General features: G+C 51.3%; 2 protein-coding genes across 2 annotated transcripts in view; both read left to right on the forward strand.

Annotated features, from left to right (window-relative positions):
• The window catches only part of LOC143692686 (uncharacterized), a 513,344-nt gene that overhangs the window by 300,388 nt on the left and 185,639 nt on the right, over window positions 1–27,317 (forward strand). Inside the window, exon 8 of the mRNA XM_077172930.1 lies at window positions 7,418–8,479. Coding sequence (XP_077029045.1) covers window positions 7,418–8,479 — 1,062 coding nt within the window. The remainder of the gene's footprint in view (window positions 1–7,417; window positions 8,480–27,317) is intronic.
• LOC143692595 (olfactory receptor 14A16-like) lies at window positions 15,206–16,138 on the forward strand. Its single transcript, XM_077172846.1, has one exon. The coding sequence runs from the start codon at window positions 15,206–15,208 to the stop codon at window positions 16,136–16,138; it is 933 nt and encodes a 310-aa protein (XP_077028961.1).

A 27,317-nucleotide genomic window follows, 5' to 3' on the forward strand; every position in this document is an offset into this window, starting at 1 on the left:
TTTCAGAAGGGCCTTGTCTCACTGCATATAGGGCAGCCCAGTTTATGGTTTTAGGGACTGACCTTTCCATTCCCTTTATTATAATCTCCTGATAATCCTCCAGTTTGGCCAAATCTTCTGGTTTAGTTCGATCCCATCATGGATCTCAAAGGGGGAAAAATTCCTTAGCATCAAGTTCAGCTGGTCTACAAGTGTCTTCCACGAAGTTCCTGTTAATTTTCAAAATTAACTGCTTTTCCATCTCAGTTAAAGCATCCAACAGGAATTGAATGTCAATCCAATCTGGGTTGTGTTGTTTCATCATATATTTTAATCATTTAGCAGTGCCTATCAGATCACTCTGATAGTTCTTGGCAACCCTTTCCATAGCTCAAATCCCGGGAGTCAACTCACCCCACTATTCTCATACAACAAGCTGTCCCTGTTACAGCTCTAACAACCCACAAACACCGGTTCAAGCTAAAGCCATCCTAAAAGGGGTGGCCTAAACGGCTGAACCATTTCAACCCGGGCTCAAGCTTCAACTGCCACCACAAGACATCCAACAACACACAGCTATAGCCAACAATCACAGCTGCACAAGGCAAAAATTACCAGGTTTTTGCCATTATAACTTTTGACACAAGATGGCAGTATGGCAGTATTGTACTAAAAATACACACTAACCATCAAAACCCCAAACCACACTAAATAAACCCAAGAAAATAAAGGCATTACGGCTTCACAAACCCCGCAAAAAGGGACCACAAAGACACCGTGTTACAGCATCCGACCCTTGCCTCTCAAGTTCCAGAGGCAGGGCATTGGTGAAACCCAAACCCAAAACATTGGCAGGGACCAGTTAAACCCAACCACCAGGTGCTAAAGGGAATACCATCCCCTGCAACTAAAAAGTCCACACACAGAATCACTGGGGAGGGGTATCTCTTTTTCAAGGGATAAAGTGTTCACCTCCTCTCAACACACAGCATACAGCACCTTGGCATTCACCCACATTCACCTCACCAATCAGCTCACACAAACACATCAAAATCAAAATACAATCAAAATAACAACACACAATGAAATAGCAGCAATAAGCCAGAATTTGCTCAATTCACCCAGAATTGCTAGTGGGTCCTTATCAACACAGAAAATCCTTCTGCCGGCAACAAACCCAAAGGGAAACTGTACAGGCTCACGTTGTGTGCAGGATGTCTCTGTGTGGCTTACCAAGAGCCCTTGCCCTACGTACGGCTTGTGGGTTACTTTACACAGATTTAAACGTACCCATTATCCGCAGTCCCAGCAGTTCTTGTCTGTCCCTGCAATGAACAGCTGAGAGTGTAGGTCCCTCCAGGAAAGGAATGTCCTGGGGGCGCCCAGAGACGTGCTCAGCCTGGCTGCTCTCGCTGGGGCAGAGAAGTGTCCTGCCATGGTCATCAAATGAGGTGTGGAATAGAACTCCCCAAGCAGTTAAAGTTAGAAAGTGGTGTGCTTATTGACAGCGCCAGACACAAGCAGAGTAATCTCCCAAAGGCATGTGCAAAGAATTACAGGCTCTGGCTCTCTATTTATCTGAAAAAGTCTTATATATTCATATAATGTCCAAAGTGCCTAATACATATTCATTACATAACCCTGCCTATCCCCACTTCATATTAAAAAGTATTATAATTCAGTCCAAAGTTCCTTCACGCTTGTGCAGTCTTTCACTTCAAATGGGTCAGGAGTTTTTAAAATGGGAGTGGTCTCCTTCTGATGAAGGCAAAGATGTCTTCCTCAATTTGACCTCTTTACTTATGACTTGTTGGCAGGCTTTCCAACCCCATGGCTATAGCTCAAGTTTCAGGGCCCAGGTGCAGGCCACAGTCCTCTTCCACAATTCAATCCACATCCCACCCTGTTTCTTTAAACATAGTAAAGACAGGCAGGTGATTTCTGACAGGCAGACATATTGCCCTGGACTTAACTACTTTATCTACAAATAATTAACTGTCCCTTATTATTTCTATTTCTCTCGCAATACCATCCCCCTTGACTAAATTAACCTTCCTCTAGATTTTAACACTTGGAGTTTCTTTAAACTCTTAATTCACCAACTCCAGCCCCCTGTTGCTATGGTCAGTTTCCATGGCAACCATCACCAGCCCCCTGTTGCTATGGTCAGTTTCCATGGCAACCATCACCAGCCCCCTGTTGCTATGCTCAGTCCCTTGGCAGCTCCATGGAGACCCCATGCCAGGGGTGGTTGCCATGGACACCAGCTCAGGCCTGCAGCCAGAGCCCGTTGCCATGGCAACCATTGGCAGCCCCATCCCCAGGCTGATGGGATCCCAGAAGCACAGAATTGGCTGAGCTGGGAGGGACCCATCAGGATCCTCCAGTCCAACTGCTGGCCCTGCACAGGACACCCCAACAATGCCAGCCTGGGCCTGGCAGCGCTGGCCAAACGCTGCTGCAGCTCAGAGAGCCCTGGAGCTGGGACCCTTCCCTGGGGAGCCTGGCCAGGGCCCCAGCAGCCTCTGGGCAAAAACCTTTTCCTGACATCCAAGCTGAGCCTGCCCCGACTCAGCTGCAGCCGCTCCCTCCACTCCTGTCCATGGGCACCAGAGGGAAGAGGTTCCCACAGCCCCAGCCGGGGACCCGCTCCCAAGGCTGCTGCCATGGCCACCAGGGCTGGCACCAGCTGGGATGCTCGGTTTCCATGGGGCGGGCTTCAGGAATGGGATTCCCCAATTTCCTGCTCCCGCTAAAACCGCGCTGCCCTCGCTGCCCTCCCGCCTCCCATGGAAAGCACAAAAGGCAAAGATCCTGGGCTGGGATAAGAACAATTTATTGCAAACAACAATGAGATAAGGAAACAAACAGAACAAAAAAAATATTGATAACAGAAGGGATAAATAAAACTATTTACAGGGAAAACAAAAACACAGCTCACTGAGTCTGCCTGGCCACAATTTCCCCTGCCTGGAAAGGACACCTTTTTCCTCAGGGAGAGAGAAAGAGAGAGAGTCCCTTTCCTGCCCCTGGCAATGTTCTGAGGTGGGAGCGAATGTAATGACAGGGCCATGGCCAGACCCTCATGTTCTCCAACCCCACATCATGTCATTGGCAGGGGCAGGAAAAGGGGCAGGTGTCTTCCCAGCATGGATCACAGGGAACATGGATCACCAGGGCTCTTCCCAATGTGGCTTCTCCCATGGGGGATGAAACTGGAGTGGTGCATGAAGCTGTTCCTGTAGTCGGGGCAATTCCAGGGCTTCTCTTACTGGTGGCTCCATTTATGTTTTGTCAAATGAGAGCTGCTGGTGAAGCTCTTCCCACACTGGAGACACTCGTAGGGCCTCTCCCCAGTGTGGATGCGCCAGTGGGTGATGAGGGTGGAGTTGTGCTTGAAGCCCTTTCCGCAGTCTGGGCAGAGGAAGGGCCTCTCCTCTGAGTGAATCCGCTGGTGTTGGAGGAGCTGGAAGCTGGTGGGAAACCTCTTCTGACAATTGGGACACTCGTAGGGCCTCTCCCCAGTGTGGATGAGGTGGGATTTCTGCTTGAAGCCCTTCCCACAGTCAGGGCAGTGGAAGGGCCTCTCCTCTGAGTGAATTCGCTGGTGGCAGAGGAGATGGGAGCTGGTGTGAAGCCTCTTCTGAAACTGGGGACACTCGTAGGGCCTCTCTGCAGTGTGGATGCGTTGGTGGATGATGAGGGCAGAGCTGCAGCTGAAGCCCTTCCCACACTCCCCACACTCGTAGGGCCATTCCCCAGTGTGGATCATCTGGTGGCTGATCAGGGTGCTGCTCTGCCTGAAGCTCTTCCCACACTCCAAGCACTTGTGGGGCTTCTCCCCATTGTGAAGCTGCCCATGGACCACCAGCTCTGAGCTCTGGCTGAAGCTCTGTCCACCTTCCTGGCTCAGGGTGGGTCTTTCCTCCTCAGAACACCCTGGGCTGGGTTTGCAGCCCCTCCTCCTGTGTAATCTCTGGGGCTTTTCCTCCACGTTGGAATTCTGCACCGTGGAGCCACTAAAAATGGCCTCTTCCATGATGTTCTGCTGTGGGGATTTGTCCTCCCTGGTCTCCATCCTCAGCTCCTTCCCTGGGGGAGGAAGGACAAGGAGAGGATGGGATTTGCCTCCGTGCCAGAGGGAAGGGGAAGGAGATCCCCCCAGTGCATCCCCGGCAGGACGGGGTTGGCAGCAGGGTTGTCCTGCAGCCAGGGGCTGTGCTGGGCTGGGAGATGGAGCAGGAGAGAGGGGGAAAGGGGCATTGACTTCCTCCTCACCTGCCTGGCTGTCCCAGGGCATTGTGTCAGTTTGAAAAGACAGGTGTCTGCAAAGGAAGGCAGGAGACTCCCCTGAAATCGAAAATGTTAATCCCTTCACTTGGAATTATAATTTCCAAAACAGGGGGCTGTCAAGCAATGTCTATGGGAATAGGAATAACAGTTCTTCAGAAGGAAAATTAAAAATACAAATGCAGTAGTACTAAAAACTACTTACAGAGTAAGAATACGACCTGACACCCTGTGGGTCAGAGTGTTGGTAGCACTCCTGTTAAATGGTGGCTGCAGTGCTCCTGCAGGGACAGGTGTGGTTCTGTTGGAGCAGTGATCCTGTAGAAGGGTGGAGTTTTCCTCTGAAGGTCCAGTTGTGGCGTCGATTGGCCTGGTCTTCTTCTGGGATCCAGTGGAGCTGGAAGCTGCTCTTCTGGGAATCTTGTGGGAAAAGGCTGACTCTGTTGTTCACATTCTCAGATTATATCCAGGTAGGAATGCTTGGCTCCTCCCTCTGGGCAGAGTTTCTCACAATGGGATGATGGAATTTTTATCAGTGACACTCAATGGCCCATTAACAGAAGATATCTCCCTGGAGGGAGGATTCATGTGGAAGAGATAAAGTAAACTGCTCAATTAACAGATGATAATTGCCCCACCTTTAACAGAGGGTAATTGAATACACACCCAGCTAAACCTGAGACACTGTTCCAGCCTTGGAAAGCAGGATTTGGTACCAGGATTCTTTAGGGAATGCAACCCTGATTGAAGGCAGAGATAGAATCTCCAGAGCCTGCAGCCAGAAATGGACAGTTGTGTCATACTCATTTCAACATCTTCTCTTTTGGAATTATTGACTAATGATTATTTGCTTTGCCTACCTAATATTTTTGTAATTTTTTGCAAATTTGCATTATCTAAATTGCACTGTTCCTTAAGTTAAGTTGGTGTCTGTGTCTTTGGTGCGGGCCCTGCCCACTGGCGAAACAGGGCCCAATCCTGCCTAAGTGTTACCTGGGGAGACAAAACCCTTCACTGTAAATGTGCCCCCTTCCTCCTTGTTCCCCACACTTCATGCACTGATCATGATGTCCTATGGTCTGGGCTATCCCTGGGGTCAGCTGGGATCTCCTGTCCTGGCTGTGTCCCCTCCCAAGCTCCCCCACACCCTCAGCCCCTCCCCAGCATGGCCGAATGAGGGGCAGGACAGGCCTTGGCTCAGTGCGAGCTCAGCAAGAACAAAACCATCTCTGCGTGCTCAGCCCTGTGCTCAGCCCCCGGGCCCGGCATTTCCTCCACTGCCACCCCGGAGCCCCCTTTCCCACCCCTCTGCCCCACGGCCGCCGCAGCACCGGCTGACAATAGAAGCAATTCTGGGGCAATTCCAAGGTTCCTTGGTTCCTGCACAGCTCCAGCTCAGCTGCTGGCAGGTTACAATTAAAGAAAAGTGTAAATTTGGCCCAATACAGATATTATTAAAAGGAAGTGGAAGCTCTGTGTAGCTGTCACAAAGGTGACAGGGATGAAGAGAATAATGATTCTCACATTTGGCAAAAAACCCAAGCCTGGGAATTCAGTAATTATTTGGGAATTTAGCTACTTGAGCTGGGCTTCTTGTGGCACTTTTAGCAGCCTTGTGTTCCTCACCATGTGGTGAATGAACCTTGGCAGTGTTACTGGTATCATTTGCTTCATTTCCTCCAGTGATTTTAACAAACTTTTCAAGGAGGAACAACAAAATATTTTCTTTACACTCCAGTCCCACAACAGCCATTTTCCTCATCAGTTCTCCCATAGGTTGCTCAGACGAAGCTGCGTCAGTTTCCAAGAGTTCCTCCAGAGAGACCCACAACCTCCTCAGAGGAAGGAACCATGCTGTTGTCAAAGGCAACTGGGGTCAAAGAACAGTGCCCTGAACTCAATGTGCCAAAATAATTTTGCAATCTGGTTAAGAAAATATTAGAGAGACGCCATTTGCCCTGGAGCAGGGCAAGTGTGACATTGTCCCCTGTGTGTGTGGCCTTCCCGGGGTGGGGGTTTTACACCTGAGCCAGTTTGGGTAAGGGGGGTGGTGTTCACCCCCTGAGCAGGGATTCCCCCACTGTTTCAGGCTGCAATGTAAGATGGAACCAAATGCATGTTTTCAATCCCCATCTTCATCAACTGCTATAAACAGGTGGGGCAGTGTTCTTGATCTCTTCCATGACTCAGCCCTGATAACGCCCTCCAGGGGAGATATCTTCTGTGAATGGCCCATTGAGTGTCACTGCAGGACTGATAAAATTCCATCCTCCCATTGTGGGATGCTCCGCCCAGGGGGAGGATCCAAGCATTCCTACCTGCATATAAGCTGAGCCTTGCAACACCAGGAGCAGCTTGCCTACCGGATTCCCAGAGGACAAGAGCTCCAGAACCACCCCTGGACCTTCAGAGGAAGACCAGACCCTTCTACAGGATCACTGCTTGGACAGAATCACGTTCATCACTCCAACAGGACTGCAGCCACCATTTAATGGGACTGCTGCCACCACCCTGAGCAACAGGGTGTCAGGTTATATCCTGACTCTGTCAGTTTAAGGCAGTGTTTCTGCATCATTGCCTTGATTGTAATTTTCTTATTAAATTGTAATCCTGGTTTAGACCCTCCCCAGGTTTGCCTTCAAACAAGTACAAAATTCAATGTACTTATACCTTGTTTTCTTCCCAAAACAGGATTTTCCATCCCTTAAACATGGCCAGATGGAGGAGGAGGCTGTGAGGAAGAAGAAGGTGCCCCAGGAGCCCCAGGCAGGTGAGGAGGAAGTCAGTGCCCCTTTCCCCCTCTCTCCTGCTCCATCTCCCAGCCCAGCACAGCCCCCGGCTGCAGGACAACCCTGCTGCCAACCTCGTCCTGCCGGGGATGCACTGGGGGGATCTCCTTCCCCTTCCCTCTGGCACGGAGGCAAATCCCATCCTCTCCTTGGCCTTCCTCCCCCAGGGAAGAAGCTGAGCATTGAGACCAGGGAGGAAAAATCCCTGTGGCAGAACCTCATGGAAGAGGCCATTTTGAGTGGCTCCAAGGTGCAGAATTCCAACGTGGAGGACAAGTCCCAGAGATCCCACAGGAGAAGGGGCTCCAAACCCAGCCCAGGGTGCTCTGAGGAGGAAAGACCCACCCTGAGCCTGGAAGGTGGACAGAGCTTCAGCCAGAGCTCAGAGCTGGTGGCCCATGAGCAGCTTCACAATGGGGAGAAGCCCCACAAGTGCTTGGAGTGTGGGAAGAGCTTCAGGCAGAGCAGCACCCTGATCAGCCACCAGATGATCCACACTGGGGAATGGCCCTATGAGTGTGGGGAGTGTGGGAAGGGCTTCAGCTGCAGCTCTGCCCTCATCATCCACCAACGCATCCACACTGGGGAGAGGCCTTACGAGTGTCCCCAGTGTCAGAAGAGGTTTCAGACCAGCTCCAGTCTCCTCCAGCACCAGCAGATTCACACTGAGGAGAGGCCCTTCCACTGCCCTGACTGTGGGATGGGCTTCAAGTGCAACTCCACCCTCATCACCCACCAGCGCATCCACGCTGGGGAGAGGGAGAGGCCCTACGAGTGCCCCGAGTGTCAGAAGAGGTTTTACACCAGCTCTGATCTCCTCCTGCATGAGCGGATTCACACGGATGAGAGGCCCTTCTGCTGCCCTGACTGTGGGATGGGCTTCAAGCACAACTCCCACCTCATCAGGCACCAGCGGATCCACACCGGGGAGAAGCCCTACAAGTGTGGGAAATGTGGAATGAGCTTCCGCCAGAACTCTAACCTGATCTCCCACCAGAAGACCCACACCAGGGAACGGCCCTATGAGTGTGGGGGATGTGGGAAGAGCTTTAGGCTGAAGTCTCTCTTGATCTGCCACCAGAGGATCCACACTGGGGAAAGGCCATACAACTGCGGGGAATGTGGGATGACCTTTAGTAGGAAGACCCAGATGATCATCCACCAAATGATCCACACAGGGGAGACGCCCTACCAGTGCCTCGAGTGTGGGAAGAGGTTTCACACCAGCTCTCAGCTCCTCCAGCACCAGCGAATTCACACGGATGAGAGGCCCTTCCTCTGCCCTGACTGTGGGAAGGGCTTCAAGCACAACTCCACCCTCGTCACCCACCAGCACATCCACACTGGGGAGAGGCCCTATGAGTGTCCCCAGTGTGGGAAGAGCTTCACCAGCAGCTCTCACTTGAGCAGACACCAACTGAGGCACCAGTAAGAGAAGCCCTGCACATGCCCCAACTGCAGGAAGAGTTTAATGCACTGCTCCAGCTTTATCCCCCATTGGAGACCCCACGTTGGGAAGAGCCCTGGTGATCCATGTTCCCTGTGATCCATGCTGGGAAGACACCTGTACCTTTTCCTGCCCCTGCCAATGACTTGATGTGGGATTGGAGAACATGAGAGTCTGGCCATGGCCCTGTCATTACATTCACTCCCACCTCAGGTCATTGCCAGGGGCAGGAAAGGGACTCTCTCTCTCTCTCTCCCTGAGGAGAAGGGTGTCCTTTCCAGACAGGAGGAAATACATTGCCAGGAAGAACTAGTTGTTGATGTTGTAGTTTTCTCTGTAAATAGTTTTACTTATCCCTTCTGTTATCAATATTGTTTTTGTTCCTTTTTGTTCTTTATCTCCTTGCAGTTCCCAATAAATTGTTCTTATCCCAGCCCAGGATCTTTGCCTTTTGTGCTTTCCATGGGAGGCGGGAGGACAGTGAGGGCAGCGTGGTTTTAGCAGTAGCAGGAAATTGGGGAATCCCATTGCTAAAGCCCGGCCCGTGGAAAGCGAGCATCCCAGCTGGTGCCAGCTCTGGTGTTCATGGCAACCACCCCTGGCATGGGGTCTCCATGGAGCTGCCAAGGGACTGAGCATAGCAACAGGGGGGCTGGTGATGGTTGCCTGCTAAGGATCAGATTTGTCACAGGCCCTCAGAAGGGTTCCATGGGGACTTTCCAAGAATCTCCAGGCTATTCCAGAGCTGGAATGTCACAGGCAGGGGCAGGGGCTCCATGGAGACCTCCGAGGGGTTTCTAGGATGGTAAAGAGCCCTGTGGTCAGAGGCAGTCACAGCCATTCCATGGTGACATCCCAGGAGTCCCCAGGCTGCCAGAGAGCTGGGATGTCCCAGACACTCACAGGGGTTCCTGTGATGGGCACAGTGGGAGCTTCAGGCAACATTTATTAGAGGAGCTCCTGTTGGGTCACTGGGTCTAGAAACGATCCCCAATGCTCCCCATAGATCCCCAAATGTCACTGTTGAATCAGTGTTCCGTGGTTTCTTTCCAATGGAAAACAACCATCCTTATCCTCCAGGTGTCCATGTCTGAAATTGGGATTGCACCTCCAAAATTCTGGATATCCAAAGGTTACTCCCAGGAACAATCTGCCAGTACCATCAAGCCTGGCTGGCCTTGGCCTCTGGTGGCTGCCCCTGCAACACTGGGGCTGGGTCCTTCCCTTCCCATGGAGATCACTGGGACACTGTGGAGACCTCATGGAACCAAGGGGATCATTGTGGCACCACTGGAGCCCATGGAACCAAGGAGCCATGGTGACCCAGCGGGGCTTCATGGAACCCAGAGACCATTATGGCTCTGTGGGGCCTGATGGAACCATGGAGACCATTGGGACCCTTCAGGGCCTGGTGTCACCAAGGGGGCATTATGGCACCTCAGGGCCTCAGGGAAGCAAGGAACCATTGGGACACTGTGGGGCCCCATGGAACTGAGGGAACATGGAACAGGCCTGGCTGGCTTGGCCTCCCAGGGCTACCTGACAGGTCTGGCTGATGTGGGGATGTCAAAGGCTGCCTCTTATCAGCTCCTGGAACACTGGGGCTCCGTGCTTTCCTTGCTATAGAAAAGAACCCTCCCTCTTTGTAAATGTCCATTGCCAAAATTGGTATTCTCTCTAAAAATTTTCCTATATGCAAGGGTTTCTCTCAGAAAAAAAACCTGCCACTTCTGGCTGGCCTTGTCCTCTGGTGGTCACTCTCGTCTGCCTGGCAAACACTGGGGCTCTGTTCCTTCCTTCCTATGGAAAAGAACCAACCTTCATGTCCATGGTCCATGGCCAAAATTAGAATTTGGCCTCCCAAATTCCATATATCCAAAGATTGCTCCCAGAAAAAAGTAGCAAGGACAGACAGGTCAGGTTGGCCACGTCTTCTGGTGATTTTCTTAGACTCTGAGTTGAATGCTTTCAGTTGAAAAAACCTTGGAAAGGGCCCAGAGATCTCCCAAGAAGAGTTTTTGAGGACTTGGGCACATGACTACTACATATGGACAAAGGAACTCTGTGCTCTGTGCTGTTGTGAGGGTTTGGCATCACGAAAGTGATGTTCTAAGAGAAGCTGCTAGCAGTTTCCTCCATGTCTGACAAAAAACCAATCAGTAATTATCTTTGAGAACTGACAATCTGTTAAACCACTAAGGAAACTGTACACACCTCTGTGAAGACACATGTTAAAGATGGGAAAGCCTGGGAGGGTCTCTTTCCCTTCTGGCTGGCACAGAGGTAACAAGGCTGACCCGGCCCCGTCTCAGCCAGGCCGGGCCGGGCGGCTCCTGCCGTGGGGCCAGGCCCCTTCCCAGGGACCCCGCCAGGCCCCATCGGCTGCCGGGCAGGGCAGGGGAGGCTGCGGGGCCGAGGCCGGGCCGGGCCATGGCTGCAGTTGGGAACATCTGGGCCCTGCTGAGGCCTGCCCCGCCGCCAGCCCGGGCCCAGCCAGGATCCGCCGGGCCCCAGGAGCAGCCCCGGGCCGGGCCGGCTCGGCCAAGATTCTGCCACCCTTGGGCTTCAGCCGCAAGCCCCGGGCAGGGGCAGGAGAAGCCATCGGCCCCCGGCCGTGCTGCTGCTGTGCTCTGGCCTGGCTGCTGAGATCCTGGCCCTGCCCCAGCGTGGCCCATCCTGACACAGCCCCAGCGCAGCCGCTGCAGAAACCTCCATCGTAAAACAGCTCCGGCCGCAAGCACCGAGCCCGGCCGGGGGCACGGAACCATCTGCAGGCCCCGGGTGAGATATGAACTCTTTCAGTGCTTCCAGCCTCCCTCCAGTGAGAGAAAAGGACAAACTGCAGGCACAGAGAGGAGCAACATGAAGACACCGAGGTCACTGAAGAGGAAGTTGAGTCCCAGATGGGAGGGATGAGGAGATGCCTTGATCTTGGGGCTGAAATCCTCTTGTAAAGCTATGGGGAAGGATGTAATTAATATATCAGACTCTCTTTTTCCCTATAACTAATTGAAAATATGGGGAGATGACCTGTTCAGCAAAAACCTCCATGCTAAAGTAGGCAAATGTTGAAGTAGCTGTGATCCCATGAGAAGTTTAAACAGAGAAAGAGAGAAGAGTGGTGAGATCCTGTGGCCTCAGGGAGAGAAGAAGAAGATCTCTGTTCTCAGAGATGAAGATGATTTCAGAAATAGGTGAAGAGAATCTTTGCTCTTGAACAGCTCATCTTTAAACTCATACCCCATAAGTTGACATGGCCCATAAACACAGCTGTGGGAAAAGCTATGAAAAATGGAAGGGACTTCACACTTGCAGATTTTCTGGGCAGCTGCTATTCGTGGGAATTGAGAGCCACAAGAGAACTTTTTTCTTATGGAGAAGTCCCCATAGCATGAAAGAGAGACTCCTCTCCCTAAGTGAACTGAAGAAAGACTGTTCTAGATGGTGTAAACTGACTGAAACTTTCAGGTTTTGTCTCCTTGCATTGTCAGTAAGAAAGAAAAGGCTGTAGGGAAAGGAGAAGTGTTCAGATCCTTATTACTCTTTCTTCTTTTTACTGGTAATAAACTTTTCTATATACCCCTTTAAAATTTTGAGCCTACTTTCCCTTTCTCCTAATCCTTTCTCACAGCAGGAAATGAGTAAATATATTCCAGTGAGGGCAATGGTAATTAGCCAACACTGATCCCACTGCACTAATAGATGCATTGGCTGAGAAATTTCAAATTAGCAAACCAAAATCACTCCAGATACGTTCCTGATAAACTGCATTAGAGCAGAGAGAAATCAAGGCAGAGCCATGGTTTGTCAGGACTTGCCGCATCCTGATGAGCCCTGTGGTGCATTTGGAGCTGAGCCCTGGAACCTCAGGGCCTGAGAGGTGATTGCACAAACCTTTCCAGGAGTCAAAGTCAGAGGAAAACCCTAAAGTGTCTCAGAGCTTGAATGGGTCCCACTGAGGTTCATCCCCAACCCAGGCTCCTCCTGGACTCCTTGGAGGAGAGAACTGGAGGCCAGGATTGACCAAAAACCTCTCAGAGTCTCAATGTGGAAAGGAAATTCCAAACTCCCTTAAAAATTTTGAGAAGCTCAAAGCATTACTGAGCACCACTGAGTGCCAATGCAAAGCTCTCCAGGGACTCATTAAAGCAGATAATTGGGGCCATGATTGCACAAACCTCTCACAGAGTCTCTATCAAAAGGGAAACACCAAGTACCTTCAAATAACTGAAGTACCCTGAAGTATTAATGAGCCCCACTGAGTGTTGTTACTGACAAAGCCTCTCCAGGGACTAATTACAGCAGATAATTGGAGGCCATGATTGCACAAACCTCTCAGAGACTCCAAGGCAAAAGCCAAAGCCAAAGTCCTTTGAAAAAGCTGCAGTCCCTGCAGGGAGCATGAAGGAGCCCCCAGGGCCATTGCTGAGCAAGGCTCCCCAGGGACTCCTTGCAGCAGATCCTTGAGGCCACTGGGATGTAGGCTAGGGGGGGATGCTGAGGGCAGCACAAGGGGCTGACAGTGCCCAGCCTGGCTGGGGCTGTGCCAGGAGGCCCCAGGGCCTCAGGACAAGGTGTCTCCTCCCAGCCCTTGCTGGCACAGACCCTGCTGTGCCCCAGGGCACCAAGACTTGGCTTCTCTTTGTCCCCACCTGTCATCACTGCCTGCAGTTCTCTGCTCTGCCTGGGGCCTGGGGACACTTGCTCAGTCGTGTCCCTCTCTGGGACCCATTAAAAGTCCAAGAAACTTTGGAGTGGGATTCTGCCTTGGAGTTCTGGAGACGTTTCTTCAGCTCCCTCTCAGGGACTGATGTTCAGGGCCTGAGCACAAAGGCCCAGAGGCTGATTAAAGTCCTTGTGCTGTGTCTGTGCTGCTGAGCTGGGCTGGGCTCCTGGCACAGAGGCAGCTCCTGGTCACCAAGAAGAGCTTCAAAAGCACATTTCTCTGGATGAGCAGCTCTTCTGCCAGCCCAGCAGGGCTGGGGCACTGCCTGCAGCCAGCCCGGGCACAGCCCAGAGGCACAGAGAGCTTCAATCAGTCAGGGCTGGGAAGGGGCTGAGAAGTGCCTGGGGCACAATCACTGCCAGCCCTTGGCACAGGAACCTCTGGCTGCAGGACAGTGCAGCTGCAGCTCCTGGAGCCATCTCCTCAAGCTGGAACATCCCAATGCCTGCAGAGCCTGTGAGTACAACTCTGGGTATTTCTGGTGCAGGGGAGGTGAAATGCTCTTGAAGATCTGACATGCTGAGGGGTTCTGGTCAGTCATAGAATATTTCCAAGGCAAGGATTTTGATAGAAAATAGGATATTTCCTAAGACTTTGTATTCAGTTTCCTACTTGTGGAGAATGTCGGCACGGGAGGGTTAAATATTAAAGGTAGTATAAATTATGAGTTATTTTTTTGTCAATGCCTGAGAGATCAAACTGTTACTTTTTGTGATCAATAGGCTCACAGGAGATCCCTAATTTGCTTTCAGCCCCTCTGCCCATGGACAGCAGCAGCATCACCTTTGCTGGAGCCATCAGGCTCAGTCTGAGCTGTCCTTTCTCCAAGCTGCAAACAGAACCTGCCCCCAGCCAGTGCCCTGCAAACATGCAGGGTTCTGCAAGGCCAAGGAGAGTGCACAGAGATCTGGGGTCTGTGGGTGCTGACAGGGAGAGATCAGGCACAGGGAAACACCTGCAGGAGGGAAATCTGCAGGAAGCAGAGAGAAGATCAGGCAATGAGAGAAAACAAAGCCCAGCAATGCTGAGGCAGGGAGAGTTTAGAGATGCCCACAGGATCCCCTCCATGCAGCCCCTCCCTCTGAACAAGCCCCCTCCCTCCTGTGGCCCAGCCAAGCCTCTGCCCTCAGGGCCGGGGCTCCAAGGCGTGCAGCCCCTCCTGTGCAGGCAGAGCTGCAGCAGAGCCGTGGGGCAGCTCTGCAGCCCCGGGCCCAGTTCCCTCTGCAGAGCACAGGGCTGGGAGCAGCTGCCCGGCCCTGGGGGCTCTGGCAGGGGGCACAGCTGGCTCAGGGTGACGCTGTCCCCAGGGCCCGGCTCTGGGCAATGCTGTCAGTGCAGCCAGGGAAGGAGCTGCATCTCCCTTCATCCAATGCCATCAGAAGGACACTTGGGAGTCTCCCTGAGATTTCAGTCCAAGCTGGGAGCTTCAATCCAGGGTGCAAACCTGTCCTAGAGCAGCTCTGAGTTATGAGATTGATGGGGAGAGGCAGAGGTGTTGTGACACTGAAAATGCTGCTGGGTTGGTGAAATGAGCAATGTGAGTCCTTGGCTACAAATGTGGAGCTGGGCTGTGGTGGAAACATCTGCTCTAAGCTGTACCTGGGGAATTTTAAAGGGAAACATGGGGAGGTGATCACCCTCCAACTGGCAAAGGTTAAAGCCCAGCAAAATTCTGAACAGGTCAGAATGACAGACAATGTCCACTAGCTCTCCACTTATCACTTTGCCTCTCAGAACATGCTCTCTATTCCCTAAGGTCAGTAGAAATGCTGAGGGTTTCTGATATTCAAGTACACCAGCAGAGGTATGGGGAAGCTTTAAAGAAAACACCAGAATTCTTAAAAACAGAAGTGTATCTATGTGTGTTCCATGGTAGGTGTATGGGAAAAGGCTTTGATTTTGGTTACAGGTATCTCCTCTAACTCTTCACTGTCCTTTTCTCCACAAACAGGTGCCCATGTGCAGCCCCAGCAAATGTCCAACAGCAGCTCCATCAGGCACTTCCTCCTGCTGGCATTGGCAGACACGCGGCAGCTGCAGCTCCTGCACTTCTGCCTCTTGCTGGGCATCTCCCTGGCTGCCCTCCTGGGCAACGGCCTCATCATCAGCGCCGTAGCCTGCGGCCACCACCTGCACACGCCCATGTTCTTCTTCCTGCTCAACCTGGCCCTCGCTGACCTGGGCTCCATCTGCACCACTGTCCCCAAAGCCATGCACAATTCCCTCTGGGACACCAGCAACATCTCCTACACTGGATGTGCTGCTCAGCTCTTTTCTTTTGTTTTCTGCGCAACTACAGAGTTTTCCCTCCTGACCATCATGTGCTACGACCGCTACGTGTCCATCTGCAAACCCCTGCACTACGGGACCCTCCTGGGCAGCAGAGCTTGTGCCCACATGGCAGCAGCTGCCTGGGCCAGTGCCTTTCTCAATGCTCTCATGCACACGGCCAATACATTTTCCCTGCCCCTGTGCCATGGCAATGCCCTGGGCCAGTTCTTCTGTGAAATCCCACAGATCCTCAAGCTCTCCTGCTCAAAATCCTATCTCAGGGAACTTGGGCTACTTGCTGTTGGTGTCTGTTTAGGACTTGGTTGCTTTGTATTTATTGTTTTCTCCTATGTGCAGATCTTCAGGGCCGTGCTGAGGATTCCCTCAGAGCAGGGACGGCACAAAGCCTTTTCCACCTGCCTCCCACACCTGGCTGTGGTCTCTCTGTTCATCAGCACCGGTACATTTTACTACCTGAAGCCTCCCTCCATGTCCTCCCCATCCCTGGATCTGGCCCTGTCAGTTCTGTACTCGGTGGTGCCTCCAGTCCTGAACCCCCTCATCTACAGCCTGAGGAACCAGGAGCTCAAGGCTGCAGTGTGGAGACTGATGACTGGATGCTTTCAGGGACATTAAACTGCTGGCCAATTTCTACAAATCACTTGTAATAAAAGTTTTCTTTGATGTTTTTTGTTGGTTTGGTTATAGGGTATCTTTTCCTTTGTTTTAGTTATTCATATTGTCCAGAAAAAAAAGCAACTGTTTGTACCATTTTTCATTTGATTTCTCTCCACCTTCCCTGTGGCCACAGACATTGTCAATGCGGGGCTGCGCTCTTGGTGGCTTTAAAGGAACTAAAGGGTCTCCCAGCAGAGTTTTCTGCAGAGATGCCCTTGTGTTGCCTTCTCTGGAGCTGCAGCAGCAATGTCTGTGTGCAGAGCTGGGGCAGATCAGTGCTGGCCCAGCAGCTGTGCCCAGCAGCAGCAGCAGCAGCAGCACTTGGTGTTGCCAGTGCTGCTGCCGTGGCCCTGCCCCGCTGCCTTGGTGGCCCTGGTGTTGCTGCAGGGCCTGAGTGCTCTCGGGGCCGGGCACAGCCCTGGGGGTGGCAGTGCCGGGGCTGCAGCAGGGACAGGCCATGGGCACTGCTGGGGCAGCGCTGACGCCTCAGGCCAGGCCCTGGGGGCTCCAGGCTCCTTGCCCAGGCTCTCTCAAGAACACGGCCAGGCCAATGCTCAGCACAGAAACCCCCGTCAGCAGCCCCAGGCTGGCCGTGGGCAGGCTGGGGGCAAACAGCATGGCTGGGGCTCTGCAAGGGCCCTGGGGCAGACGGGAAGGAGCAGCAGAGCAGGGGCTGATCCATGCCCAGTGCGCTGCACAGCCCAGGGCAGCGTCCCAGAGCCTCCTCATGCAGCTGCCAACAACATCCTCCCTCTGCAGCCCTGGCCTCTCCCCCAGCTCACACAGGTGCCCCATCCTTGCAGGCACAGACACGGCAGCACTGCCTCAGCAGCCCCTGTTTGCATTGCACACAGCAGGGCCAGCACCCCCATGCTGTTGCTGTGGGGACATGAACCTGAGGGAGCACAAATGCCATCAGCCCCTGGGGCCAGCAAGGCCTGGGGGACACCAGGGAAATCCCTCAGCTTTGTCCTGGCCTCTGCACTCAGCCAGAAAGTTTGTTCCCATCAGCTGGGAGTTTCCTGTGCCACTGCAGACGCTGTTGCTCAGAGCCAGGGCTGCCTGGCAGCCACCCCCAAACTGCCCTCAGCATTTCCTTGGCTGCACCTTTGCTTTCTTTACTCTTCCTGGCAAAAATTTCTTCCTCTTGCCCACCCCTGCTCCCTCCCCTGCAATCAGCCCATCTCTTCCCTGCTCCTGCTGGCCACACCATTCCTGATCCAGGCCAGGAGCCATTGGCCTTCTTGGCCACCTGGGCACACTGCTGCCTCATGTCCAGCCTGCTGTCCATCAGTCTCTGCAGGTCCCTTTCTGCCTGGCTGCTCTCCAGCCACTCTGTCCCCAGTCTGTAGTGCTGTAGGGGTTGTTGTGGCCAAAGTGCAGGACCCGGCACTGGGACTTGTTAAACCTCACCTTGTTGTATCCAGCCTGTCCAGGGCCCTGTGCAGAGCCCTCCTACCCTCCAGCAGATCAACACTCCGAGAGAACTCGGTGTCTCTTTGGTCTGCAGAGTTTCCCAATGGTCCCCGTGATTCCATGAGGCCTCCCAGTGTCACAATGTCCCTTTGTTTCCATGGGACCCCTTGGTGTCACAAAGTCATTTGGATCCTTGGGTCCTGCAGTGTCACAATGTCACCATGGTCCCCCAAGGCCCTGCAGTGTCACAGTGGATCCTTGGTTCCATCAGGTCTGGCATTGTAGCAATGCTCTCCTTGGTTTCACAGTGTCACAATGGCCTCCTGGTCCCAAGGGCCACCATGGTGTCAAACATGTTTCCTTCATTCCAGGAGTCCCTGAGGAGCAGCACTGGCCCCTTGGTTCCATGGGGCCCTGCAGTGTCACAATGGCCCCATCATGACACCAGGTCCTGCTCTGTCACAATGGCTCCTTGGTTCCACAAGGCCCTGCAGGGTCACAGTGGCCTCTGTGGTTCCACCAGGACCCAGACTGTCACCATGGACTCCTTTCTTCCATCCAGCCCCACAGTGTCACCATGGCCCCTTGGCTCTGTGCTGCCTTGTCGTACACAGTGTCACCATGGTCCTCTTAGTGCCACCAGGCTCTGCAGCATCACAATGGCCCCTTGCTTCCCCAGGGCCCTGCAGTGTCACAATCATCAGAAAATCAGCCAGGCTGGAAAAGCCCATTGGAATAATTGAAGTTTTCAATTCTTTTGTGGTTAATTAGACATATTTCAGAAGTGTATTCAAAGTGAATTTGCTATATTGGAAAAAAAAAGCAGAGAGAACTGCATTCTCCTGTTTTCTTTTCCTGTTTATAATTTGGTATCAGCAATGTCCAATGGATATTGACCCCCAGCAACTTCTAATGTAGCCTGAATAGATAAGAAGATCAAGACCCTTCATGGCTAACTATCAACCAGACTTTTTCCCCATCCCCTCCTCACCATTTCCCTCAGCCAACCTCTGGCACCTACTCCCATTTCCGGAGTAGGAAAATTCATCACCAACCTCAAAATGGCTGAGGATCCATGCCCATGAGAGCAGCAATGAACAAAAATGGGCACAGCTTTGTGGCTGCCCCAGCTTTGGCATGGGCCCTGGGCCTGGAGCAGGAGCAGCTCTTGAGGGCCCCAAGGCCGGGGCTCTGGTGCTGCCCTGGGCAGATGGGATGGCAGCAGGGGCTGCAGAGCTCTCAGCACCTCAGGCCGAGGGGAGCAGGGCAGCCAGGGAGCCTCCTTTGGCCTTGGCCAAGCACCTTCCCCCATGGCTGGGGCTGAGTCCTGTGGCAGCTGCAGCTGCTGCTGTGCCCTTGGCAGGGGCTGAGGCCGTGGGGCCAGTGCCCAGAGCAGCCTGGCCTGAGCAGAGCTGTGGGGCCAGAGCCGGCTGGGCTGGGCTGGGCTCAGAGAGGCCCTTGGTGCTGCCCAGAGCTCAGGGCAGCTGGCAGAGCTCGCAGGGAGCTGGGCTGGGCTCCAAGAGCTCTCTGATGGTCCTGGCACCATGCTGGGCCCTGTTTCAGACTGGAGCAGAGCAGATGTTGATGGCACAGGAGCCCTGTGGGGCTGTCAGGGCCCTGCAGCTTGCAAGGTGCTCTGGTCTCCCTCAGGTGTTCTGGGAGAGATCCAATCCCAGCTGGGCACCTCAGGGCACAAGTGGCACTGCCTGTTCATGGGCACACAACTGATATCTGCTTGGAAAGGGGCACAGGTGTTAATACCCATTTATTTTATAATACGCAAGCAAATCTTTATTATCTGGGTCATTTGAGTACTTTTAAGAAATGGCAACGTTTTCCCACTAGGAACAGCAATTTCCTGGAAGTGTACTGATGTCTGTAAAAGAAATACTGATCTTTCCTTCCACTTGCATCACCAATATTCTATTTATTATATCATCTTCCTTTCCCATCAAGTGTTTCCTGCTCTCTTGTTTAAATGGCCATGTCTAAGGACATCTCTTCAGGAGACCGGATGGATCTATGTTCTTTCCATTGCTCCCAGATTTTGTCCTCCAAATGCTCTCCAGTCATTCAACTGCCTTTCAACTGATTGGTTTCATGGTTTGAACTTCAGGGAGTTGTCCAATCTTTGTGAAGTTAAAATATATACCACATTAGTCAGCACCTTACTTATATTTATATCTATCAAAGAATTACGTTTTCTTACGTCATTGTCTGCAACTGTTCCTGTACAGAAATCCCTTGGGTATGGTGGACATGTCAGATGCTGCTGGGACATCCCAGAGAGCTGAGGGAAGAGCTGTGATGGTTATTAAACTGTTCAAATGTTCAATTTGTGTTAGTTGGCAAGAAACATTTCTGTGCCTCTGAGTGTCACCAGACCCTGAGCCCAAAGGACACAAACCTGATGAGCTGTGGTTCCCACTGCAGGGGCTGCATTTGGACCTTGGCTCTGCACAGGAGAGCTCTTCATCCCCTTTCTCTCTTTTCCTCCCTCTGGGCATGGAGGGAGCTCCTGACTTCAGCCTGTGACTCGTGTGTGCAAAGAGCAAATCTGGGCAGAATCGGGGCAGGGAGGGTTTGGGGGAACCTTGGGATCTGTGCTGGGCACAGAAGGTGTTTTCCATTGCTCTGAGACTGTCTGCTGTGGAAAGTGGATTTAATATCCAGCAGAGGAATGACTTTGGCATTGGATGGAGCTGTGCCTTCCCTTGGCTTTGTTGGCTGACAAGAAATGAACATCCCTCTGTGTCTCAGGCAGCTCCTTCTCCAAGGAAAGCAGGTGGGAGTGGGAGCCAAGGAGCTGAAAGCTGCAGGTGCAGCCTGGGCTGGAGGGAGCTCAGATTTGCACAAGGCTGCTGTGAGTGCCAGGGCTGGGATGGGGGAAATGGTGGGATGGGGGTAGGGACAGAGTCTGATTGATTGTCAGCCATGAAGGGTCTGGATTTTCATATCTATTCAAACTGCATGAGGAGGTACCTGGATTCAATGTCAATTGGAGATTGTGCATATCATTGTATTAACAGGGAAAAAAAAACCTAAACAGGACCTACAAAATGTTTTCTCGCTGTCTTTTTAAATATCATGTATTCAGTTTCAATACACTACTGAGATCTACTTAACCACAAAGGATTTGAAAATTAAAATCAAATCATTCCCAGAGGCTTGGCTTATTCAGGTGTTATAAATGTTAATGAGCCCTGGGACACTGAATTCCTGCACTGAAGAGCTGAACTGAACAAGTGATTTGGAAATTAAATCTAATTATTCCCAGAGGCTTGGCCTGTTAAGGTGTTCTGAATGTTCATGAGCCCTGGGACACTGAATTCCTGCACTGAAGAGCTGAAGGCTGAACAAGCCTCTGGAGCAGTGAAATTCAGCAGCAGCCTCCAAGTTGCTGAGGATGTCAGCAGCCCCCAGTGAGGCCATCCCTGCCCAGAGACCGTGGGGGAATGGGCAGACAAGGAGAGCGTCCCTGGGGCTGGGGCAGCACAACTCAGAGGCACCAGCGGCTCCAGCTGGGCAATGGAGTGTGGAATGGGGCTGGGAAAGCCCTGCCTGGGCTGGGCCAAGCAGGACACACAAGCCCTGACTCCCATCTCCCAAACAATTCTCTCAAGGAGACATTTAAGAGGAATTAAAATTGTTTGTGTACCCTGAGTTGAAAACACTGGAGAAATACTGACAAGAAATTCTCAGGAGCTCAAAACAACCAAGCAGCCTTTACTGGCAACTTTAGAAAATCAAATAAATTTTCGCAAAAGGTTTAATAGGACATTCAATCAACAAAACAACACTTCTCAAAGCATTACCTTGGCCCATTCAACTTCACAAACTCTAAGCCTGTTCAATTTCATGTTAATCAAAATTTGCAAGAGGACAAAAATAGAAGTATTTTTCTTTCTCTCTCTCAAAGAGATAGAAAGACAAATAAGCTTTAGAGAAGCACACACACAGCTACCAACTCCTGGATTCCAGCACTGTTCAGATGGAAATTCCAAGAGGAGGTAGGATCAAGATGTGTGCTTGCCTTGCGGTCAGCCTTCAATAGCCCTTGGTCTCCCTGGGCCCTTCCCCCAGGTGGGGCCTGGGCTCATTTGGTCCCTCAGGAGCTGGGCTGGGGCTGCAGAGGTGGCTGTGGAGCATTGCCTGTGCTGTGCCAGGGACTGGCAGCCACTGCTGGGCTGGGATAGAGGCTCTGGGGGGATTGGGGTTCCAGGGCAGGGCAGGGCTGGGCTTCCAGGGCAGGGCAAGGCTGGACCTACCCCCTGCTCTCCCCCACACACAAAATGTTTCCAGCCAACAATCTCCTCCAGGCTGTCACAACAGGCAATGTTGGAGGTGAAATCCCAAATTTGGCCATGTGTGCCTGGCCCAGAAGGACAGTTCCTTTCCATAGGAAGGAAAGCACAGAGCCCCAGTGTTTGGAAGGCAAGTGAGAGCTTCTCTCATCCAAGGCCAGCAAGACTTGTCAGGAATGGCGGATTTTGTCTGGGAGCAGTCTTTGGATATAGGGAATTTGGAGGTGACTCTTTGTGTCTGTGTGCACACAGGAGTGCCTGTGCTGGGGAAATGTGGCAGAAATGCTGCTCTCTGAGGGGTTTGAGAGCCTTGGATAGCTGAGTCAGTCAGGCCTGTAAGTAAGATTACATCATGAGGAATAAGTTAAAAGCTATTAAGAGCTTTTTTTTGCCAAGTAACGTTTCATATGATATAAGTTAAGTTGAATATTTTTTAATGTTATTCTACCATTAAATCATTAAGTCGTAGTGTGTAAGTTAAGTTAAATACTGTTTGTGGGAATCCATAAAATTAGAGGGTTCTAGGAAAGCTGCAAAAGACAGGCCTCAGATACAGCAGAATTGTGAACAGTGCTAAAGCAACAGTCATGAGATAGGTCAGCAGAAAAATTATTTAAACTGTAGAAAAGGCAAGGGCAAATAGAACAATAGCCTATGTATTAATGCTTGTCTGAATAGCTCTCTAAGTTGCAGCAAGTTTATCTAGCAAGATATTAGGAAGGTTAAAGCTTAGTAATGGAGCTCTGTGCGTTGTCTCTTACAAACAGGTACTGTATTCTAAATAAGCAAGCATTGTTTTAACCAAAGGTACGTGTGCTTATGGTGATTGGATAGAACTACTGTCAATATGCTTTTGCTTTGTGTGATTGGTCAAGAAGCTTATAAAGTATGTTGTAACATGAAGTTTTCTGGCCTGCTGCCTGGATTGTGAGCTGCTAGCATCTTCCCATTATCATAATCATGTAATGAGACTGATGCTGAAAAAAGAAACAGCTCGAGACACTTTCCATAGCACCCCCATCTCGTTCGCATCTGTAAATAAACCCCCAGCCGGTGTTAAAGTTAAGTGCTGTTCTTTTGCTAAATTGTCAAGTTGAAGGTATCAGTTAAGGTTAAAGTGTAAGTTAAGTCCTGTTAAGTTTGAGCTCTGTTCAGCTTTTGGGCTGTATTCCTTTTATCCTTGCCCTCACTGTCCTTGTGTCACACACACACACACAGGGACAGTTCTCAGTTCATTTCTGGTTTGATTGTCCAGACTTTATTTGGTTTTGTTGTTGCTTTGTTTCCTTGGTGTGCCTGAAGTGTCCAGTCAGGAGCAGAGTGACTCCTGCCAAGGAACTTTGTGGTTCTGTCCCTTAATATTAAATCTGGTTTTTGCTGATCCCTTGCTGGGGATTTTTTCAGCGCTCTCAAGACCTCGTTGGTACCAGGGTGAAGGAGCCCTGGCCCAGGCTCTGGCCCTGGGGGACACGGGGACGCTGCCGGGGGGTCTCTGTCCCCCAGGGCCACCCCCAGGGCCCCGGCCCCCGTCCCCGTGTCAGGCTCTGGGGTCGATCTCGTGGAACATCCTCTGGGGGAGGCTGCGGCGCCGGGAGCGGGGGGACCTGGGGGGACAGGGGACCCCGCTGTGCACGAGCAGGGTTGGACTGCTCTGGGGGGAACTGTGAGGGGGGCTGGGGCAGAGTGACCTCCCCAGTGACCTCCCACAGCCCCTGTGATGTCACAGAGCCAAATCTGGGATGTCACCCTGGAATGTCATGCAGCTGCACTGTGATGTCGCAGAAGACTCTGTGATGTCAGAAAGTCACCCTGTGATGTCACAATCTGTACTGTGATGTCATAGCCTGCTCTATGATGTTACACAGCTGGCCAGTGATGTCACAATGCTCTCTCTGATGTCACAGAGCCACCCTCTATGAATTCAGGATCTGCTCTATGGCCTCACACCGTACTCTGTGATGTCACAGACAGATGTGTGATGTCATAAACCCCTCAATGATATCACAAAACCCTCTCTGTGATGTCATATTGCCACTTTGTAAGGTCACAGTATACACTCTGACCTCACAGCCAGCTCTATGATGCCATACAGCCATGCCATGATGTCACAGCCTGCTCTGTGATGTCACAGAACCCCTCTATGATGTCATACAGTTCCCTCTATGATGCTCTAGCTGCTCAGTGACCTCACACAACAAACTCTGTCTTGTCATAGCCCTGTCTGTGACCTCACACAGCCCATTCTGTGCTGTCACACAGCCCCTTGCTGACATCACAGCTGCTCTGTGCCTCCATGACACAGCCACAGAGGAGCTGCTGGGACACAGCCCCCTCTGGGACATGCCACAGCCCCTGCCAGTGCTGAGCCCCTGGGAGCTCTGTCTGTGCCCTGCTGGTGTCCCTGAGGGGCCCTGGCAGTGCCCCAGCCCTGCTGGGCTGTGCACAGGAGCTGCTCCTGGCCAGAGCTGTCTCTCTGCAGCTCTGCTGCCCTTGCCAGGAGCTGCCTCTGGGCCAGGAGCCCGGCCCAGCTCAGCAGCACAGACACAGCACAAGGAGTGTAATGACCCTCTGGGGCTTTGGTGCTCTTTGCATCAGACTCAGTCCCTAAGAGTGTGCTCAAAGAACTTCTCAGGGACTCAAAAAGAGGGTGAAACAAGAACGTTTCTCATATTTTAAATAGATCCATCTGAGGGACAGGACTGAGAAAGTGTCCCCAGGTTCCAGGTAGAGCAGAACACTGGTGGCAGTGATGACAGGTGGGGACAAGCAAGGCAAAGGTGTCTCTGGTGCTGAGCAAACCTGCGCCTCTGTCCCTGCAGGCTGTTGGCATCCCCTGGCACACACAGGGCACACACAGGGGAACACTGGGGCTGTCACTGCTGGGGTGTCACACACAGGGGAACACTGGGGCTGTCACTGCTGGGGTGTCACACACAGGGCAATGCTGGGTCTGTCACCGCTGGGGTGTCACACACAGGGCAATGCTGGGGCTGCCCCGCTCCTGCCCTGTCCCCAACAGCTCTGCCAGCGCCTCAAGGGGACACAAAGGCTGAGCCAAAGGGTGAGAATTGCAGAAGGGGCTGAGCTGGCAGGGCCCATTGGGATCAGCCAGTCCAGCCCCTGGCCCTGCACAGTCCCCCCAACAATTGCAGCCTGGGCAGCCCTGGGAGCGGTGTCCAAAGGCCTCTGGAGCTCCGACAGCCTCGGGGCTGTGCCCATTCCCTGGGGAGCCTGGGCAGTGCCCGAGCCCCCTCTGGGGGAAGAAGCTTTTGCTGATCCCCAGCCCAGCCCTGCCCTGGCCCAGCTCCAGCCGTTCCCTCGGGTCCTGTCCCTGCTCACCTGGGCAGAGATCAGAGCTTGCCCAGAGAAGCCGTGGCTGCCCCTGGATCCCTGGCAGGGTCCAAGGCCAGGCTGGACAGGGCTTGGAGCAGCCTGGGATAGTGGAAGGTGTCCCTGCCCAGGGCAGAGGGTGGAATGAAATGAACTTGAAGGTCTCTTTCAAACCAAGCCATTCTGTGATTCTGTGATTTTGGGAGAGATGCTGAAGCTCTGGCTCAGCTTTATCTCAGACCCAGCAGCAGCCATGGGTGGGATCATCACCTCCTCCCTCTCCCTGAGGTGGGAACTCACCCAGTGGCAGTGTGAAAAATGCCAATCACGTGTTAAAATTTTAGAAGTTTAATAGTAATAAAACAGTAATAAAAATTAGAACAATAAGAATTTGGACAATCAAAGTTAGGACAATAAAAGACAGTAAAGGTAAAGAATTAGGGACGTCCAGGTGCTTTGCTCTGCCACAAAAGCACACTTTGCTAACAAAGGAAGGAACCCTTAAAAGAAATAGCCTGTCGCATATTCATATATCTCATACACAATTCAAACATTCCTTTCACACAAAGGGTGTCTTCTGCTTAATTTCTGCTGCCCCCCCCATCTTGTAAATCAATTTCTTGGCTCCTAGAAGTCTGGAAGAAGTCTGGATTGTCCCGATAAGGGGGCAATAATTCTTCTTTTGGTGTCTTGTTGCTGTTATCTTTTTGTGAAGAGTTTCTTGGTTATCTTATCCATTCCTTGTGCTAGTTACAAAAAGTATCTTACATCACATAATTTTTTATTTTAATACTATGCTATAGCCTAAAACTATATTTACCACACTGCTTAAAAAGATTAATACAGCACTACAAAAAAATTAATACAACAAAACTTTCCAACATAACACATATTATATTCATTTTAATACTTGTGCAGAGCCAATCACATAATACGCATTTTTCACAATCAATAACAGATATGCATCACATTCTGGCAACTCTCTAGGGTAAAAGCTTTTTAAAGACATACCTATAGGGATAACTTTATTCCCTACAGATCCTTAGAAGTACTGCACAGGCTGTGATTAAGTCAAAGAAAGTATGGCAATATACCATCTTTTCCCACCACCCTATGTGCAACTCATTTTTTAAGTATTCATACAGTATGTCAGTTGGACACCAAAAGAGAAAACCTGCATCAGCAGCAGCTGAAAACAAAGCTAGAATCTAAGTTGACACATTTCAAAATTTAATTTCTGGGCTTTAAAAGTCATTTGGCTCAATCCAGAACTCTATAAAACAGTTTACTCTCCTACTGAAAAAAAAAATATTCTCATTACAACACATTTTCCAGTGATGCAGCTACTGTTAGACAACAAGAGGAAACGCATAGACAGGGAGATTCCTTGCTCCTCTCTTTGTCATCTCAATAAATTTGCCACCATTAAGATAAATCATGAGAAGCTGCTAGAACACAAAATTCTCTTCCAATTACATACATGAAAAGATCTTCTATTTATTCTTCCCAAGTTAATTTGTAAGGCTTTCATAAAAGATTAGAATTATGGTCTTCTCTACTCCAAATGGAAAACGTTTCATTAGACTAATTCAAGACAAGACTTCACTTTCAACTTGTCACACATAAGAATGTCACATGAAAGCCAATAAGCAGATTCTGGCCAGAGCACTGGTGTACCTGCTTCAGGCTGGAGCCCCCTGACTGAGTTCTTTTGGCATGTGTTTGGAGTGTCTTACATTTAAACCATGCAAGAGCAAGTCAAAGGCAGGCATCATAGAAATAGCTACTATATATAAAAAAAGGTAACATATTTTATTATAAAAACTATGCTTTTCAAAGCTGAAAATCTTTGTGCTGAGCTTGAGACTGCACTGTATGGCTGACACGAGGCTTTGGTCACAGATTATGCATGAACAATCCAGAACCTCCTGAATTCTTCATGAATTTGTATCTTGTGTATTTTGTCCTTGCCCACACAAGCTAGAAAATTAAGGAAAACATGCACAATGATAAAGAAAGCACAGTGCAATTTAGGAACCATTCAAGAAAATCATGGCTAAATTACCTATATGTTATATCCAGAGACA

Source organism: Agelaius phoeniceus (assembly GCF_051311805.1).
Source record: "Agelaius phoeniceus isolate bAgePho1 chromosome W unlocalized genomic scaffold, bAgePho1.hap1 SUPER_W_unloc_2, whole genome shotgun sequence".
Taxonomy (NCBI): domain Eukaryota; kingdom Metazoa; phylum Chordata; class Aves; order Passeriformes; family Icteridae; genus Agelaius; species Agelaius phoeniceus.